This window comes from Orycteropus afer, unplaced genomic scaffold (assembly GCF_000298275.1).
Source record: "Orycteropus afer afer isolate SDZICR_OR568_19922 unplaced genomic scaffold, OryAfe1.0 scaffold00243, whole genome shotgun sequence".
NCBI classification, from domain to species: Eukaryota; Metazoa; Chordata; class Mammalia; order Tubulidentata; family Orycteropodidae; genus Orycteropus; species Orycteropus afer.
In genome coordinates this window covers 556,213-567,450 of record NW_006921830.1, presented here as the reverse complement: position 1 = coordinate 567,450, position 11,238 = coordinate 556,213, and the positions used below count along the sequence as shown (strand labels likewise).

The 11,238-nt window shown below is 50.8% G+C and overlaps 1 protein-coding gene across 1 annotated transcript in view; it reads right to left on the bottom strand.

The window, feature by feature from the left end:
- The window catches only part of PCK2 (phosphoenolpyruvate carboxykinase 2, mitochondrial), a 17,148-nt gene extending 9,291 nt beyond the window's left edge, over nt 1-7,857 (bottom strand). Inside the window, exons 1-10 of the mRNA XM_007949251.2 lie at nt 7,826-7,857; nt 5,505-5,750; nt 4,862-5,046; nt 4,572-4,775; nt 4,016-4,203; nt 3,545-3,707; nt 3,061-3,279; nt 898-1,035; nt 519-614; nt 4-256 (exon numbers count right to left, since the gene is read on the bottom strand). Of these exons, the coding sequence (XP_007947442.1) occupies nt 4-256; nt 519-614; nt 898-1,035; nt 3,061-3,279; nt 3,545-3,707; nt 4,016-4,203; nt 4,572-4,775; nt 4,862-5,046; nt 5,505-5,750; nt 7,826-7,854 (1,721 nt within the window). The 5' untranslated portion in view covers nt 7,855-7,857. The remainder of the gene's footprint in view (nt 1-3; nt 257-518; nt 615-897; nt 1,036-3,060; nt 3,280-3,544; nt 3,708-4,015; nt 4,204-4,571; nt 4,776-4,861; nt 5,047-5,504; nt 5,751-7,825) is intronic.
- Nucleotides 7,858-11,238: the final 3,381 nt, after the last annotated feature.

Sequence of the window (11,238 nt, the reverse complement as noted above, 5' to 3'; positions counted from 1 at the left end):
AGCCCAATAGGTGTCTCTTGGGCACTGTCCTCTCCCTCAAGCCGTCGGCAGATCCAGTCTAGCACACGAGCGTTCTCTCCAAAGCCTGGCCACAGGAAGCGGCCTGCCTCATCACGCCGGAACCAGTTGACATGGAAGATGCGAGGCAACCGGACCCCCTTGCGCCCCTCCATGCTCAGCCAGTGTCCTAGGTAGTGTCCAAAGTTGTAGCCGAAAAAGGGCCGCATAGCAAATGGATCATGCATGATGATCTTCCCTAGAGAGGGAAACAGTATAAGGAAAAAATCTTCCTCTTTACTGGGAAAGGGAAGGGTACCCAACTGGAGGAAGTTATGAAATATTATGAACTATTCTCAGGGCAGGGTGAAGAGATGGGATTGATGGAGCAAAGACAGAACTGGGAAGGAAGGCAGATCATTAAAGATGCTAGGCATGGGCAGAAAGAAAATTTGGCTCAGGAAGGGAGGTAGGATGATGTGAGCACACAGAAGGGAGGGAGCAATGGAGAGGGTGCTCACCTTTGTGTTCAGCTGCAGCAGTAGACTCAGAGCGCATGGCGCTGCCCACAAATACCCCGTGGCGCCAGCTGAAGGCCTCATACACCAGGGGTACCCCTAGAACACCAATGCACAGGGTCACAGGCAGCCCTTTCCTTTGGATCTTCACTTCATCTCTTCTGGTGATCTGGACTCCTAATCTCTCTTTCCTAGAATCTCATCTCTCCCCTTTTCTGACCCCATGTCTCCCTCAGTTTTGCATCCGCCAGGGGAAAACTCTGGGAATCCAAGCTAAGGCTTCCTGAGCTTGAAATACAGGAGAGAAGACGGCCTAGATCTAGAGCCAGACCCTTTACCGAGAAGTCAGCCCTCTAAGGCATGGAATTCACACATTGTTTACCTTTGGGTCTTCGGCCTCCAAAGATGATGGCATCAATGGGGACCCCCTCAGGGGCCTCCCAAGCTGGGTCCATGATGGGGCACTGGCGAGCCGGGGCACAAAAGCGAGAGTTGGGATGTGCACAGGGCTCCTTGTCACCTGGCAAAGAAAATGCAAAGGTTAGTACTTCCAAGGGCACGTCTGCCCCTAACACACACATGCACATGCATGTACTCTTGCACAATTGCTTTTTGTCTCATCAGCTCCCTGAAACCTATGTAGTAAGGAGCAGGGAAAATGGAGCCATTTTTCCCAAAAGATAGGCATGTTATTTATCTATCACAGTGCTCCCAGCTGAGCTATGTGGGACAAGAATGGGAAGGGAATCAGGGTTCATCAAGGAACTAATGTTTATGGCAATATTTAGCCACTCAGCATTGACCAGGGCTCAAGGGAATGGATTTAGATATTGGCGTAAGTCTATTATAGAATTTTCCCCCAGAAACTATTTATTTACAGGATTATTATTTAAATAAACACCCAAACCTAGCACAAAAAGTGAGACTATCAAGTCAATATTTTAGCCAATTGACTTTCCATCAGCAAACAGGAGGACAGAATCTCCTGAGCTATCAAAATGCAAACAGGCATCGATTTTAAAGCTAAGAGAATTGGGGTGATTTCCCTGGCCCTGCTCAGACTCTGATGGAGTAGTAGAACTTGAAGAATTCAAACAGGGGCATAACCTGGGCAGGAGCTGAGGTCATTTAGCAACTTCAGGTTCCCTGGAGAAGGATCGGGGCCTCACCATATGAATGGACACTGAGTCTTCTCCACTGGAGTTTGCTAAGCAGACATGGGGGTAGGGGAGTCACAGAGCCAGCCCCTTTCTGCCCGACCCCCCTACCCCCAAGCTCCTGCCTCCCCTCTCAGATAAAAGCCATCTTATCTGACACTTTTCCCTTGTACTTCCATCTGCCCCCATTCAGGACCCTAGCACAGGGTATTGTTCTGGAAACTGAAGCTGAGCAGAAGGTGCCCTAGTTATATCCCTCACTCTAGAGATGATGAAAGGGTTGAAGAACTAGCCTGTGGCGAGAGATTAATGTAACTTGGAGTTCTCAGTTGGGTGGGAAGGCTGAGGGGGCTTAATGATGGTGTTAGAGAAAACTAAGGGTGATTAGATAAGGAGGGTAACTGTGAGGCCAGCCTGGACCACTCAAATATAGGCTTCAGCAACTACAAGACTCCCTCCCCTGCCATGCTTTTCTTTGCTCATGTTCCTAAGTCTCTGGGCGCTGACTACAGGAGGCCACCAAAAGATGAAGGTCCAGAGTGTGGGGCTGGGGGTAGGATGGGGCGTCCTGGGGAAATGATAAGGTTGAGAGACTAGCTTCTGGGAAAGGTTAAAGTGCTGGTGTGACTTGGTTTGGAAGAAAGATTGGGGTGTATGTACTGAAGGGACAGGGAGAAGGTAATAATAATGACCATTAGATAATAGTTATTATACAGAGGATGATGGGAGCCAAGTGTTGAGGGGAGGCAGAGTAGGAGACAGGCTTCCTCCTTCCCTAATAGGTCAAACTTTATGGGGTGTAGTTTGAGCCCAATTCTTTTTGTAATAATTTTCAAACCAGTCTTTCTTTTTTATTCTTATATTTCACAGGGCCCTGAGAACAATGGCTAAAGTGCTTAGCTACTAAGTGAAAGGTTGGCAGTTTGAACCCACCATCTAATCCATGGGAGAAAGATGTGGCAATCTGCTTCCATACAGATTTATAGTCTTGGAAACTCTCTGTCCTGTAGGGTTGCTATGAGTTGGAATCAACTTGATGGCAATGGGTTTTACTATGCATTTAGCACTGTTAATCCGTTTGCCTGCATTGTCTAATTTAATTCTTCAACAACCTCATGAGACAGGTACTATACTAATTACCCCTATTCAACTAATGGGGAAACTGAAGCTTAGGAAGGTTAAGCACTCAGCCAAGTCACAAAGCCAATAAGCAGTGGAGTTAGGACATGAATTGTGATCTTGCTAGGGGTAGGAAAACTGCAAACATTCACAACTTCCTGTGCTTCCCAGACATCCTGGAAGATGGCTGCAGGTTGTAGAGAAGGCTTTCACCCCATTAAGGTGCTAAGCCCTGAGGGCTGTGTCATGACTTCCCCCATCCAACATACCGGGTTTCCAGGGTTTGCCTAGCCAGGTGGTCACAGTAACACCAGGGGAAAGAGGCTGGTCAATGCCTTCCCAGTACACACCACCATCACTGGTCTCAGCCACATTGGTGAAGAGAGTGTTACTCTGGATTGTTGCCATGGCATTGGGATTGGTGGTGGCAGAGGTGCCAGGGGCCACCCCAAAGAAGCCGTTCTCAGGGTTGATGGCCCGGAGTTGACCTGTCAGGAGAGGTGAAAGATAGGAAGGACCAACCAGGACAAGATGAGAAGTGAGGCCAGGGAAGGTCCTGCTCCACCCCTCCTTGCCCTGAGCTGGTTTGTGGGGAAAGGCTCTGTCTGTAGGGTGGCTGGGCTACTGAAATGTATGGGACAGGGTCTGCTCAGGAAAAGCTCTCACTGGCAAAACTTACTATGAGCCATGGATGAGGGGCTCCTATGTAATGGCAAGAGCCAGAACTTAGAACATGGTCCATGGGCCTCTCACCTTCGCTGTCAAACCTCATCCAGGCGATATCATCTCCCACACACTCCACTTTCCAGCCTGGCAGTGCGGGCCGCATCATGGCCAGGTTCGTCTTGCCACAGGCACTGGGGAAGGCAGCGGCCACGTAGCGCTTCTTTCCCGCAGGGTTGGTAATACCCAAGATCTGCAGGTTGGGGAGACAGGAAACAAAGAGTTGGTCACCAGAGGTCAGGGCACTGTGTGCACGGGGAAGGACAGCTAGGAATCAACAAGGATGGCCAGTGTTGACTGGAGCACCACCTTGCCACCAAGCCTGGGGTGGCAGCAAGGGAGAGCTCCACATTCAGCAGCCTGGGGTCAAAGTTTTGAGCAGAGTCCCTGCCCACCAGCCTGGTACCACATGGCAGGTGGGAGGCAAGGCTAAGGCAGACCAGCCAGGCCCTACCTTGGCCCCACCCCCCATAGCTGCCCAGACCCTCACCGGGCCCTCACCAGCATGTGCTCCGCCAGCCAGCCCTCATCACGGGCCAGCCGAGAGGCGATGCGCAGGGCAAAGCACTTCTTGCCCAGCAGGGAGTTGCCACCATAGCCGCTGCCGAAGGAAACGATCTCCCGCTGGTCGGGCACGTGGCCAATCAGGGTTTTCTCTGGGTTGCACGGCCACTGGCTCACTGGCTCCCCTGGGGACAATGGGGTCATGGGGCTGCTGGCAGGGGTATCAGGAACAGGGGTGTCAGGGGCCAGAGGTATCAGGTATTGGCAGGAGAGATACTTGGGAAGTGTGGTGGTGCCAAGGGGTGACTAAAGCCCCACCTCATATTATCCACCAGCTCCCATGCCTCTACCTATTGACATGGACTTTTCTTAATCTTGTAAACACTGCTCTGCAAACAGCCTCAGTCCCAGCCCAGACTATTTTGCCTTGGATCTTTGGAATTAGGTTTTCATAGAGGATGGGTTCTTAGGGTCTCCAGATGAGTAGGATTTGGGGTTCCCTATGAGTGCAAGAAGACCTCTGTGTTCTTCCCCGGGCAGAGCAGGTGCTCACCTTGCCCAGTAAGGGGCTGGCCCACAGAGTGCAAACACTTGACAAAGTCGCCATCTCCAAGGGCATGAAGAACAGGTGTCCCCAGCCGGGTCATAATACGCATGCTTGCCACCACATAGGCTGAGTCAGTGAGCTGCACCCCTATGCGGGAGAGTGGGGAGCCCACCGGACCCATGCTGAATGGAAGCACGTACATGGTGCGGCCTGTGGAGAAGAACATCACCTGGATGAAGTGTTCCAACCCTGTTCATACCTCGAATGCCATGCCTCTGTGTCCCTGCACTGGGTACCTTGCATGCAGCCTGGAAACCTCTCATCCACAGCTCGTTGGAACTCAGCAGGGGACATCCAGTTGCCCAGCTGTCCACGGGCCCCACCAGCCGGGAGGGGCACTGTGTCCCGTTTAGAAGGAGTTACAATCACTGTCTTGCTCTCTACTCGTGCCACATCCTTGGGGTCTGTGCGGGCCAGCCAGCTGGGGAAAAGGAGTGTATCAGGAAGATGGTGGCCAGCAGATCTCCCTCATCCCCACCCACACCCACTTGTTCAGGTCCAACTTTGATTCCAGGTCCTTGTATTAGCCTATTTTCTCCCATCCCATCCAACAGCATCTCAGATCCTTCCATTGTGTTTTGTCTTGTCTAAGCAGTAGTTTCTCATGACCTCAGCCCTCCTGGAGCCTCAGTCCCTACCAAAAACTATTTGGACTCAAAGGTAAAAAAATCACTAAAGCTCTTATTTAGATCAGATTCTTCATATAACATAAAATTACAGACCAATCCCAGTTCCTCATTCTGTTTCCCACAAAGCTCTCATTCTTGCTGATTCCATTGGGATGGTCCAGTTAAATCTGGCCTTCTCTTGGTAAACCCAAAGTGGCTTCAGTTCAAGTAGCTGCCCCCATCTCGGGAATTGCTGGGCCCAGGGGCTTACCAATTTTTGTACTTGGGGAGCTTTCGGATGAGGCCCTGTTGCTCTAGCAGAGTCAGTATGGTAGTATTCTCAGCCTCGGTCCCATCACAGATGTGGATGCCCTCTGGTTGGCACAGGCGGGCACTGCGTTCCACAAAGTCTCGAACCCCTGTAGGCAGCTGGCCCAAATCTCCACTGAGTACTCGAAGGGTCTGGATGCTGCGGCATGATGACAAGCCCCAGGGGCTCAGCACATGCCAGCTAAGCCTGCAAAAGAAGAGACGGTAGATAATGAGCCAAGCTATTATGGAAGGTGGGCAAGTGGGGCTGTTTTACTCAGACAAAAAGCCTGGGCTAAAGCATGTCTGGATACAGGCAGCATGAACAGCAGGTTAGATTTGGAATGGGGGATGGGCTCAGGTCACATGTATCTTGTGGCCTTTATGAGGCTTAATGACGGTATCCCCCAGTTAGTGACACTGGTCTGGCTAAATGAGCATAGAGGCACAGGCCTGGCTATGTGGAAGTGTCTGTGTTGGCACACTGATATGTTATTATAACATGTACAGCTCATACCCATGTTAACTATGTCTAGATACTGGGCCCAGGTGACAGCTTCATGTGTCTGGTGTTTAAGCTGTTAGCCCTATTCTTTCCATTCCCAAGTGTAGTTTTCATAAGTTAAAATAGCAGCTGTTTTTATTTTTTTCTTCTAGTGTGTATGCTGTAAGATTGTGAAAGCCTCAAGGAAACTCAAGTTCTTTGAGGTGACATAGTCCTCTCTTAGCCCCAGGTCTCTAATTAGGCTCTTGCACAGAGAGAGGGTGACTGGGTGCTGGGATTCCTAGGACTGGATCTGCTGCTACCCACCTGGGTCAACAGGATTGCGTAAAATGTTGCCAATGGGTAGGTAGTTTTGAACTGTGTGGAAAGTTGACTATTGGGAATGGGTGTCACTGGTTGGACTTCATACTCCAGTTCTCAGGAAGGCAGGGTCCCTGTCATTTGTCCTCTCACACCTCTGGGAGAGGGAGAAGAGGGTCTGCTCTGATTGAACTGGACTCAGGGTGGAGTGATCCAGAGAGAGCAAAGGCCAAGAGAGCGAAGTTGCACTCCTTCTATGCCAGGGCCTCACCCACCAGAAACTGCCCCATACACCAAAGGCCATGTGGTTCTGCTTCTCCCCTGGCTCCTTCCTAGAGGCCACATGCCTTGAGAGCTTTGGTGTTGGTGGTGGGGTGGGACATCAGATGGGAGGAAACTCATACTCAAGGAGTATAAGCCTAGGGAAGGGAGCAAGCTGCTTGTTCTTGGTTGTGGAAGCTAAAGCCTGGGTGGGGTGGGAGCTGGGGTGGTTTCTACCAGTTGGAACAGGATGTGAACCCAGTGTGGCCTCAGGAGAGTGGACAAGGGCTGGTGGGACCTGTGTGGGTTCCTGCCTCAGAGAAGTGTCCCCTCTCCCAACCCTCAACATTAATTTTACAGGCACTACTTGTCTTGGAGAAAGTGAGTCTCTCTTCATCTGGAGCCCAGCTCGGGATGCTACCCCCATTCACACCCCCACAAGTCCCCTCAGTGGACCTTTTCTCTTTCCTGTTCTCCAGATACCACCCACAAGAGCTGGCTAAGTGGGACTAGCTTGTAGAGGAGGCATGGGGTCAGGGCCAGACTCTGGGACAAAAGCAGAGGAAGGCAGAGGCTTAGACAGACAAGGCATTAAGAGTTCCCATCCTAGATGAGAGAAGTCAGCCATAAGAAATGAAGCAACTTGGCCCCCTCCTCCCTCGTTACTTTCCTTCCTCCCAGGCCCCAGGTCCCTCTGGCTGCACTGGGCTTCCCGCCAGGTTCCAGTCTCTGAAGGCTGGGAATGGATGTTTACCTTCTACCTTCTTAAGGGAACTCTGAGTTTTGTACCCCAGGGACTCAAGCACCCTTGACCCCTGGGCCCTAACGCTCCTCACAGCAACCTGGGGTGCAGGCTGGGAGCCCCTTCCAAGGGATCTGAAAGTTCAGTCTGGGAAAGAAAAGAGAATACAACGAGATAGGGCTCAGCCGGGTCCTCTCAACAGCGAGGAGGGGGAAGGAAGTTTTGTGAGTGGCAGACAGATCGCGCGGTCAGAGACCAGTAAGAAAGGGAGGGAGGAGGAGGGGACGGAAGCAAGGAGGCCGGGAGCGGCCAGGCAGCCACGGATCTCCGGAGAGACGCACGGCGGGTTGGCCGCTGGGTCCCCTGCCTTCTCCCCCGCGGATGGGAAAGCTGGCAGAAGCGGGCGATCAGGAGAGTAAAACTGACGGGCCCAATGCGAAAGGTGCGGGTCGGCCCCGGACTGGGGGTCACTCACCGCAGGCCCGGGCGGTACACAGCGGCCATGGCACCTGGGCGGAGGTAGCCGGGTGGCCACGAAAACCGAGAGGAGCCGGGGAGATGTGGACAACAGGGAAGAAGGGAGCGCGGCGAAGCGAGCGGGAGCTCGGGCTGGGGCGGGAGGTGCTTAAAAAGGAGGCGGGCGGGCAGGCTGGCGCAAGAGGCGGAACCCAGCAGGGTGGCCGCGACCCTCTCCCCGCCCTGCCAGCAGGCCAGTGCCCCCGGCCCTGGGGCTCCAAGCTCCAAGCCCGCCCAGCCCTGCCCCGGCCCCCAGCCTCATCTCTCCCATTGGAGAACTGAGTCTGCTCCATGGCCCCTCCTCGAGGCTCCCTCCCCGCCCCCCTTCCTTGCTCAGCCTCGCCCCTCTGCACATGATGTAACTTTGAGGACTCTTGCTCCCTGGAGATAGCGACTGGGAGACACTGGGTGGCAAACAAGCTGGGGACGAGGGGTGAGGCAGGGGGCGGGAACACATGGGGACTGGACATCCAGAAGTTCAGGGGTTGGGCATTGTCTTTCCCTTTTTCCTGGGATCTGGACTCTCTGAACCCCAGGTTTTTCTGTTTTCCAAGGTTCCAACCCTCAACCCCCTGTTTGTCTCTGCCATGATGAAGGCTCCTTTCTGCCTTACCATGAACTGGTGGTATTTTCCCACACCAAGCTCTTTTTGTCGGGCCTCTGCCTTGGTCATTTTCTTCTTATGTCCCTGGAGATCTCATCTGATGCAATCTCACCTGCCCCCACACAACACCATAACGTCCTGGGTAATTTCCCAAGCTTTATCTGCCTCGGAAACCCAAGGAGGGGTCGCTATGAGTCGGGGCCGACTCGATGGCAAATAACAACAACAACATCTCTATCCAGACACCTGTCTTCAACTTGACACCACTGGAAATCACTCCAAGTGCCACAGCACCTCAAACTCAACATGTTTATGGTAATAGCATCTGCCCAACATCAATTCCCCCTTTTCTAGTTACTAAACTCATTGGTGTCCTGTCAACTTTGACTCAGAGCAACCCTATAAGACAGACTAGAACTGGCCCATAGGGTTTTCAAAGCTGTAAATCATTACAAAAGCAGACTGGCCCATCTTTCTCCCATGGAGCTGCTAGTGGGTGCCGATCTTTTGGTTAGCAGCTAAATGTTTTACCACTGCACCACCAGGGCTCCTCTTTTCCTGTAATAGCACCCCAGTTTTTCTTTGGGGAACCATTTCCTTATCTATGTGGCCATATAGATCTGACTCCATTCCTCCAGGTTGCAGTTGCAGGCTTCCTGCTTGGCCAATCTGTGTGTTCCTTGCTCTGGCCACAGCAGTCTGTCTGTTCAGGGATAGGCAAGAAACCCCTCTCTGGGAACCCCTGGAAATAATCGCTTTCTGCTGAAGTGGCTGAACTGGCAGAATGTAAACTTGGACCTGCTGGGGGTCAGCTTGGCACTGCTGCCTGAGGAAAAAAGCCAGCCTAGAGAAAGCAGAGGGATAGACAGCAACCAATTCCTGACTTCAATTATGAAAAACAAAACAAAACAAAACACCACCATGGAGTCGATTCTGACTCATTGCGACCCCCATCCGAGGCAGTAAATCTTTACAGAAGTAGATTGTCCTGTCTTTCTTCTGCAAACCAGCTTGTGGGTTTGAACCTCTGACCTTCCAGTTAGCAGCCAAATGCCTTATCCACTATACCACCAGAGCTCCTTGACTTCAATTAGAGGAGTCAATAAATTTCTCATCTTGTTCAAGCTAATTTTACATGGATTTCTGACATGTGCAACAGAAACATTCTCAATTCTTCAATTTCTCAGTTTTGTACTGGAGCACAGTGGTACAGGAGACCTGGTCTGGAGCCTTGGTATTGCCCCCCCTCAAAACTCCCAATCTCTTCCCATCCTGCAGGCTCCATACTGCACTCAACCTCATTTGTATGCATTTGAACTTTCTCCCCAGTCCCTATACCCAAGCTCTATCTATACCTACCCTGCTGCAAACAGCTGCCTCTTGGCCACCATTTAAGCCTAAAGTATGCATGCTGGTGACAGCATGGTTGGCCTCCCGAAGGTAATCTTCTCTTCCATTAACCTGCACCTATTCCCAATCTCAGTGAATCTGACTACCCTCTTGGCCTAGAAGGAACCTGAATTAGTGCAGAATACTCTTTTCTTATCTTCCATAGACAATTAGATACTTGGACCTCTGGATTTGTACAATTTACTCTCAGATCTGTGTCCATTATTTAGTGCCTCATCTCTTACCTGGCTCTAGGTGATAGCTTCCAAGGCCTCTTGGCCTCCCTGATCTCTAAGCACTACTCTCTGTCCCTACCACCAAGCCACGCTTCACTCTCTGTACACAGCTTCACTCTGGAGAGTTAAGACTAATAATGTTTACTGTGTGTTTGCTAGGTGCCAGGCTCTGTGCCAGCAGCTTTACAGGCATAATCTCATTTAGCTTCACAACAACCCTGTTTTATAGATGTGGATACTGAGGCTTCCAGAGGTTAAATCGTTTGCTCATCATCACACAGCTGGCCAGCAGAATTGGAAAATGAATCCAAGTCTTTCTGACTCTAAAGGCCAAGTTTGTTTTGTTTTGTTTCTGTGTTTTTCTTTTCTGCAATCCTGTGATGTCTCCTGGAGTCCCTGGGTAGAGCAAATGCTTAACTTGCTCAACTGCTAGCCGAAAAATTACTGTTTGGAGTCCATCTAGAGGTGCTTCTGGAGAAAGGCCTGGCAATTTACAAAAAAAAAAAAAAAAACAAAAAAAAAACAGCCCTAGCAATTGAAAAGCCTATGCAGCACAGTTCTACTCTGACACACATGGGATTGCCATGAGTCAGAGTCAACTGGATAATAACTGCTTGGATGGCACCTGTCTCCTTGATTTATCATTAAAAAATAAATTAGATCATATCATGCTCAGGTGTAAAAGCCTTCAATGCTCCCTATCACATGGCATTTGATGCCTTTCATAATGTACTCCAATTTATCCAACTTCATCACCCTTACCTCCATTTTGCCTTCTTCTCTCTTCTCTCCTATATGGTAGACCTACTAAACTCTGCAGTTCCAAGAGCTTCTGTGAACCCTTTCCTCCCATCAGCATTCAGATTGAATATCACCTCCTCCATGAAGCCTTTCCTGTTTGTCCTTTGCAGTGCAATGGATCACTTTTATATGGCCTTTCTTGCTATAGTCTTGTAACTCTCACACAATTGCTGGGTGGGACTATACAAATAAGGTGCTTGTTGCCCCCCCAAGGGGATACCTTGTTAATAATGCAAATAAGGTGCATGGCACCCTTGTGGGGGTGGGACTATGCAAATAAGGTATATGGAACCTTAACAAGGGGATTGGTCAGTTTTACCATTCTATCAGGCTTAAAATGAG